We start from the raw sequence: 8,104 nt of genomic DNA, 5'->3' as shown, positions 1-8,104 counted from the left end.
AGTCAGATGAGACCTTGTTGACTTCTAGAAAGTCTTCCCCAAGGCGAACATTAAGGCATTGTGCCGTCTGGCAGATGTATTGGCTGCCACAACTCAGTAGAATAGAATAAATTGGCTTTACTTGGCATTTTGCATATTTGCTGGAGTGCTTGATATTGTGCATTCTGGTGGACGACTTTCGTTGTTCACCCTGTGGCACGATTGTTTTAACTTCATCCTTCATGCAAAGACCACCTTTGTATCGAAACGAGCAGCGAGACTAGTATGGGCCAGAAATAACTGAACCATTTAAGATCAAGAATGCCACAGACAATGTTTCAGAACCTTCGTTGCCCTTATCGACAAAAGAGGTGGAATTCCTCGTGCCAGAGTTATTGTAGAAAAAGCCTTCATCAATATTCTTTTTCAGGGAGTTAAATTCAGCTATCTTTACCTTTCTCCAATATTTTCGTTTTCCTTTATTTCTTCGTGACCAAAGCGATTTTCGTAGTGCGGTGGGCATCGTATAAATGTGTCATTGCTCGTTGAAAGAACTGTGAATGTCTGTCCCTCGTCTATTTCAGTGTTTTTATCCTTTCTGCACAAACTATGACTCGAGAATCTTGTTTGTTTGAGCTTAGAAACTTTTAGATACCCACACGTTTACAAACGACCTTCGCATGGCTGCTTGCGTCAGTTGTCCTTCCGTCGCCGTCAAAGTGTGTACTGTCTTCGTTACTTTATGTTTCTCGACACAAGTTCGCCCAATTAAACGTTCATTTCAAGTTTTATAATCAAGCTTATGTTTTTATGCGTGACAATATCGTCTACCGTGGAGCATATAACAAAGAGCTTGAATGATCCTTTGAGGATATCTGAATATTTCTGATGTTCTTTTTGCAGCTGCTTTCTCACTTGTTTATCTGCCCTGCCCTTTGCAACATGATGCAGTTGTTTGTTTCACGAAGTTTGTGCTGAGAACACTTTGAGCGAAAGCTCACGCTACAGAACCCCGGGATCCTGGGTTCAGTCACAACTCCTGACCGTGTCAACCTCAATGAGCATTGTAACAGTGTGCAGATGCGCATCACTACCGCGTGATGCACGTTGAAGACCCCAGGCCGCCGGTTGTACTGCACTGGCTAAATTTCTCATCTGCAGCGGAGACATCAGACATCCATTGGAGCTGACTAACTTCCTATGTCTAAACACACAACACAATTACTTTAGTTTGTGCTGGCTGCTTAATTGCATATTCCGAAGTCTCGCAGTGACGCCCTCCAGTGACCCCGTCCAGTGACCCCACAAAACGTTTGTCTATACTTCGTCTCACCCTACGATGGACTAAAGGCAAAAGTTACGGACCGCCAGATCCAATCACGAGCCACTCAGAAACAGTGCGATATTTCGCTTCGATGCAAGAATCAGTGCCCACGTCTCGGATCACTGATGAGGGGACAGGTGGATAGTGGTTCGAATCGAAGAGCACTGAGTGACTCAACATTTTTTCATCGCAAAGAAAGCCACCACATATAGGCTCTTTGCATCGTCTAAGCTAGAGAAATGATGTGGCGCTTTTGGATTCGAGCATGATTCGTCCACCCCTAATCAATGTTAAGCGTGTGAGAGAATAGCGTGGAACGTGATTGGACCTGGCGGCCTGTGGCTTTGGCCTTAGTCCATCGTATAGGCCAGTATCTTGACCGAACGCCAAGTGCGCACCCCCGTCCCTCGGACACCGGTCGAAAAAAGAGTCTAACGACGGCGGAGCGCAGTCTCACCGGAAGGCACGCGAAGCGAAGACCAGATGTCGTGAGGTCCCCACTCTCCAGACAGCGGAGGGCAGTTGATGACTGGGAAGGCAGAGTTGCCCGAAGTCACGGGACCCAAGCCGTTGCTCCTACCGGCCACACTGACAAACACGGTCGGAATGCCTTCACCTGCACCCCAAAACAACGCCAATGTTGCAGCACTTACTGGCAGTACAGCATGGAGTACTCCGCAGTAAGTGCAGTAGACAACAGACAGAACAGTGGACACTCGTTTGTCACCTTCAGATTTGACAAGAACCTCGTCCCCTTTTCCTTGAAAATCCACAGCAAGCGACAACGAAATATGCAGCAAAACGTTGCAGAGCTTAGTGACTAAGTCATGCAACACGGCTATGGACAGAGTGAAGACGATTTGCTCAAGTTACAAGTACACCACCAAGTTAAAAGCACATTGAAATTAATTTATTATGACAAAGCCGGAAACTCCCCGTGTGACTGGCAAAGATGGCAGTGAAAAGCAACGTGTTAAACCATGAAACAATTAGCGAAGCAACTGCGTCACGGTAGTGCCACGCTCCGCTCAGCCGGCTCGGTTGGCATCGAAATGGCCGACGGACATAGAACGCTTCGTGTATGCAAAGGATCGCAAGTAACTGCAAATCTAGTTTAGGTACCACTGCATTTTGCGATGCTCGGGAAACTTGTTAAGTGCAAACAGACGGACACAAAAAAGGAGAGAGCAATAAGTGCTTGTCCGTGTCCCCTTCTTTGTGTCCATCTCCGTTCGCGCTTACAAGTTTCCTGGGCTTTGTGTACCAGCTAGCCCAACACGAGCCTTGGATTCTACGAAATGGGTTCGAGGGTGCAGACGCAAAATTCGACACCAAAGGACTGCCTCCGGCGTACCTTCGTACTCGGCGATCAGGTCCAGCGACTGGTCGGTGTTCTTGTGTGCGGAGGCCACCCTGAGCTCGCAGGGGACTCCCAGCTTTTCGCAGGCCTTCTTGATCTTCTCGCAGTGCTCTTTGTCCGAGGGAGACCCCATCACAACTGCCACCTGAGACTTGGGCTTGGGGTTCAGTTTCTGTACAAAGGGAGGAAACATCTTAAAAACCGAGCTACGCATAACCATAAGCTAATCCCAGGTGAAAATTTCTAACTGGGGTCAGTTCGAATTTCAACTGGTTCAAATTGGGAATCCACATGGACCAGTTGAGGGTAAAATAACCATTCCCGATTGGGAGTCACCTGGCCATTCCCAGTAGGGGAATAAGTAAGAGTCCGCTAAGCTAAGAAACGAAATTTGTCAAGCTAGAAATCATTGCGTGCCAGCAGGAACTACTGTTCCTAATGAAAGTGAGCCCGTTTGTTGGAGCACAGTTGCACGAGACAAGGACGGAGTTTAGATACTGCAACGCTCGGTCCCGGTTCGAGCTGTGACCTGTGCTTTGTTTTCGTCAACATCACCTCAAAGAAGCCAAGTTTGCATTTTTTCACGTTCCCGATCCGCTTCGTGACCCATCTAGGGGTTGCGAGACAGGTTGGGGAACAGTACCCTAGGCAAAGCCGCGACATTGAAAGCATGCGCGACGGGTAGCCAGGACTCGCCTGGATCTGCTCTGCGACCCAAGCAAAGTTCTTCTTGACGGTCTCTAGATCCTGGTCGGTGACCTCCTTGAGGTTGCGGTACACCTGCTTGTCCACCATGAGCCTCTTGTCGCCAGAGGGCCACAGGCGCCACGAGTCGCTGTCAATGATGTCTGCCAACAGCAGCTCACCTGCAAGGTGAGCGAGGATGCCTAGGAACCGCCTTTCTCGCAAAGCAAAACTCCCTTAGACATTTCGTCAAATGCTATGAAGCTGCGATAGCACTAATACACCTAGTCTGCCGTGCAGTAATGCACACCTAATCTAAGACACCTAGTCTGCTGTGCAGTAAAGCACACCTAGTCTAAGACACCTAGTCTGCTAATACCTAGTCTGCTGTGCAGTAAAGCAGAGATAGATTTATGTTTTGGGCTTGGTCTGTAGAAAGACTTGATGTCACATGCATAGTGTTGCCCGGAATTACTTGGTTGACTTAATACTTGCAATTGTACCTAAAACAAAACATTTGTCTGAAAAATTTTTTCTACAAGTTTGATTTTGCAGACAAAGACCGGTAAGCACAGAATGCGTGAAAGGCCTTCCAGGGAAAAAGAAAAGGGCATCTGAACGGCAGCACCCAACGAAGATTTGTTCTCATTTCTGACCCACGCCATAAGATGCTGCAGCACAAGAGGAAAGGCCACAAAGCGCATGACCATGCAAATTAGTGTTTTGCTCGGATCACCGTCCCTCGCTTGCTCAGTTGGCAAAGCACTTGGGTCATGACCCCAAGTTGGTGAGTTCAAGTCCTGCCGGAGGATGGAGACCTTTTAAGTGGTTCCCTTGAGCACAATGCTTTTTGGTGTCTGATAAAATGCGCTCTGTGGCTGATAAAATGCATTCTGTGTTAAAAATTGCTGTATGTCACCTTTTTCTTCTTAAAAACGTGTTGACTTTGAGGAGGTAGCAAGTGGTCCCTCCCTCCTTTAATCCACACCTGCAGCAGGGAGGGGGAATCTAGGGCAGCATTTGTGCACCGCTTTGCAAAAACCACGATTTAGAGACCCGCTGTGTCAAAAGCTTTGTTTGTGGTCTTAATTGGATAACGTTTGCAGAATGAGAAATTCCAGACATTTCCAGGAATAAAGCTTTCGACGCAAGAGCTGCTCCTAAGTGAACTTCCCGAGGTGCAAGTTCCCAAGGCTTAGGTCGTGCTAACGTAATCTTAAGGTTAGCCAAGCTCATTTCCCCCTCTCTTTGGACAGTCGATAAACATTATTTCACACCCTTGTAACTGTGTGTCTGTGTGTTTCCTTTTACTGGTCCTTCGTCTTTTTGCGCTGTCTTGACCCATTCAATATGACCATCAACCAACTCGCCCAACTTTACACCTTCTTGTAACTGACCAAGGGTCAGATTTCGGTCACCGCAAAAGCGAGGTTTAATTTTCTTCTCGGGAAGCGAGCTCAGATGTTGTTTGCACACCGTTTGTCGGTTACGGCAAGCAGGGAGAGGGGGCTTGTCCTTTATGAAGTGTCATCAGAGACAAAAACGAAACTAAGAAAAACAGAATATGTCATCTGGATTATCTGCTTGGTTTGATTTCACTTTCCCACGGCAGTTGGTTCATGGCAGGTGATCCACTTTTCTTTCAGTCTGTTAGCAGACAACGTTCTGCGTTTTCACGTTTCATTTCCATCTGAAAATGACGCTCCACAGCAGACGAACTCCGTTCCGTGCCCCGTTCTTCGCTCCAGATATCAGAGCTCGCTCCAGAAGAGGCAGACTTAGACCTCACTCTCGTTCTTGCAGAGACAAAACCCTAACCCCAGGAGAAGCTCGGAAACTCGAGTTCCAACTCACCTGTCTGAAGATCCACTCCGTACTCCACCTTCATGTCGATGAGGCTGCAGTTGAGGGAGGCCCAGGCCTTCTCGAGGATCTCAAACACGGTGCGGCTAGTGCGCAGCATCACCTGCACCTCCTCGGGACCGATGACGGTATTGCCGCACTTGAGCTTTGCGTCCACGAGCTGCTCCGTGGACCATTGGGGGTCGTGGTTGGCGTCGTCCTGCCGGCACCACCATACCCAATCAACCTCAGCAGCGGCCACTAAAGGCGCAGCTCTGAGCACATGGAGTGAAAACTCGCGCTGCAGAGCCCAGAGATGCTGGGTTCAATCTTCACCCCCGCCAGTTTCGATGTGGACGAGCATTGTACCGGCGTGCGGTCGTGTCTTACTACTGCGCGATACATGTTGAAGACCCCAGGCTGGCAGAGGTACTGCACTGGCTAAACTTCTGATCTATGGCGTACAACAGCGTCATCGCATCTCAAAGGCAGACTGACCTTACGCCGTATGAAAACCATCTGAAATTTGGTTTTTCGTTTTGGCCACTAAAGGCTGATTCACGCATTTCCATCCGAGTGTGACCCAGCACGTTGGAACAGGTTATGACTGCTTACGACAATGAAGACCCTAGACTTAAGACAGGAACTAACTGGAACCACAGGGAGCGTTTGCAGAGTAATGGCGGACGCCTGTGCAGAATGCGTACGTGTGCGCGAAGGGTAGCGAGTGGAGGGGCCGAACAATAGTTTGAAGACCCTCGCGGACAATGGATGCTTTTAGCAATGTAATGGCGGACGCCCACACAGATTGCGTACATGTGCGCAGAGGATAGTGAGCCGAGGGGTCGAACAAAAGCTCAAAGACGCTCTCTGGCGATGGACGCTTCCTCCTCCTCCTCGCAGCTTGTATCGCAAACATGGCCCGTCATCCGCATGACCCCGATTGCGCAGTTGGGAACACTCAAAGCTAGTTGCACTACGACGAGGGACCACACTGGCGTCTTTTAACGGGTAGTCCGGGAACGCTTCCGCTGTGCATATATCATTCCTAGATTTTTATACACCATTATTTTCACCTCGTCTTTTTATGCCGCTGTAAGCAACCACTTCTCTGAAAGAGTGCAGATTTGATCTCGCACATACAGCAAAACCACCAGTCTAGTTACACGCGGTCCCAGGGCCACCTCATAGATGCTGCCCCGGTTCTCTTGTCATGGGTGTCTATGAGCAGTTGCAGTGTAGTTTATCGAACGGAAATGTGTGAATCGGCCTCGAGAACCAGCCGTCACGAGGCTCGTGGCTAGTCATAAATAGGCTTGTGCAGACTAAGTAAAATTTGAAAAATTTAAATGGCCTTTTTTTTGTTGTTGAACGGTTTTTGCAGTAAAAATGGCTCCAACCGCAGACTAAGGTTCCCAGAAGTTACCATTTGTATGACAACAGTGATTATTGGCTGCTATTTTCTTGAGTTGAGTTAGTTTCTTCTCAAAAACAAACCAAAACCAGACCTGAAAAATATTTATTGTAGAAAAAAAGATGTCTCAGGAAATTTGAAAGCTTATCTTGTGCCTAAATGAATAAAAAAAAAAATTAAGCGTTTCCATTTTTTAGTGCAGACCTGAAGTTTAGGGGGCGGGCAAGACCACACAGAGGGCCTCTAGAAAATGCGCACTTGTAGGTACCTTGAAGAAAGTCTCCAGCTTCGGCGGGCAGAAGCGGAAGCCTTCGTTGACCCCGGGGTTCCTCTTGAGGAAGGAGCCGGTGGCCACCCTCCTGGACACCCACTCGATGGGCACCATGGCACAGTTACGGGCCACGAAGGACTTGTCATCGTGCTTGCGCACAAAGTGCGTCTTGATCCCTGCACGCACGGGTTACTTTCCAAGGGAACGCACAACATCTGTTGCGGGTCTAGACTAGCGGGCCTTCCCACTCTCGCAAGACTTTCCTCCAGTGCTTGCTCCGCTAAAGTGCAAAAAGTGAGGCCTCATGGCTTGTCCCGCTTTCTTTTTCTTCAGACTTCGACGGCAACGACCGTTATTGCAAGGTTTCGCAGCGGATCCCCACGCGTTTCTTGTAGGGTCCTGGTAAAAATTTTTACTCTAAATTTAGCAAAATAATTTGTACACTTAGCAGACAAAAGGCTCGCTAAATTTAGAGGGAAAATTTCATAAATCCAGCATGAAATTATTTTCATGAGGTTTAGCGGGGAAACTCTTTTCACCAAAAATTGGCGGAACATTTGTTTCCAACGTTTGGTGGAAAACTTTTTTCCACTAAACGTTGCAATGTCACATGACTAGTCATGTGCAAATAGTGGATTTTGAGTTCAAAGCAAAGAGTAGTTTTGGCCAAATATTTTCGAATCGAATATTGAATAGTTTTTTCGATACTGAGTCATGCTTCAAGAGGTACTGCAACTAAATTCTAGCACCTATTTTATTGTTTGAATGTCAACCACGTTCTGGCCCCACCACGGAGACACCAATTTTTTTTTGCTCGAAAAACACATTATTTAAAGGTAAACCGAATGTCATTGCATCACCATGAATGTAAAAGCAGCAAAGACCCGCGGCAGTAAGGCAGCAAGCTGCGTCCGCGCAAGCCCTGTCGAGCCGGATTTCCCTTCTCTCCCAGCTTATTCAACTTGTCCGGGGAACGGGCAACTAAAAATGGCCAAGTAGCAATGCTTTGACGACTTCAATTGGCAGAGCTCATAACCACGCCAGCCTCCAAGCAGCTTTGCCAGTGCTGGACCAATTGATGTCGAGTCTGCAACGTCAATAGACCCTTTGCGAAAACCCCCAAAGCGTGCCGCGCGACAAATAGTGGGAGTACTCAGTACGCCCCTGTTATCGTCCTTCCTCCTGCTACCACGTGGAATATGGGAGCAGGCGCAAATTACCATAGCAACA

General features: G+C 48.0%; 1 protein-coding gene across 1 annotated transcript in view; it reads right to left on the bottom strand.

Moving 5' to 3' along the window:
- LOC8024797 (multifunctional protein ADE2) overlaps positions 1–8,104 on the bottom strand; it is a 45,641-nt gene that overhangs the window by 1,910 nt on the left and 35,627 nt on the right. Inside the window, exons 3-7 of the mRNA XM_029977138.4 lie at positions 6,872–7,050; positions 5,202–5,409; positions 3,360–3,529; positions 2,658–2,835; positions 1,761–1,919 (exon numbers count right to left, since the gene is read on the bottom strand). Coding sequence (XP_029832998.1) covers positions 1,761–1,919; positions 2,658–2,835; positions 3,360–3,529; positions 5,202–5,409; positions 6,872–7,050 — 894 coding nt within the window. The remainder of the gene's footprint in view (positions 1–1,760; positions 1,920–2,657; positions 2,836–3,359; positions 3,530–5,201; positions 5,410–6,871; positions 7,051–8,104) is intronic.

The sequence above is a fragment of the Ixodes scapularis genome, unplaced genomic scaffold, assembly GCF_016920785.2.
Source record: "Ixodes scapularis isolate PalLabHiFi unplaced genomic scaffold, ASM1692078v2 PGA_scaffold13__105_contigs__length_92229423, whole genome shotgun sequence".
Taxonomy (NCBI): Eukaryota; Metazoa; Arthropoda; class Arachnida; order Ixodida; family Ixodidae; genus Ixodes; species Ixodes scapularis.
Note: the sequence above shows the minus strand (reverse complement) of the source record. Positions and strands in the feature narration are given on the sequence as shown.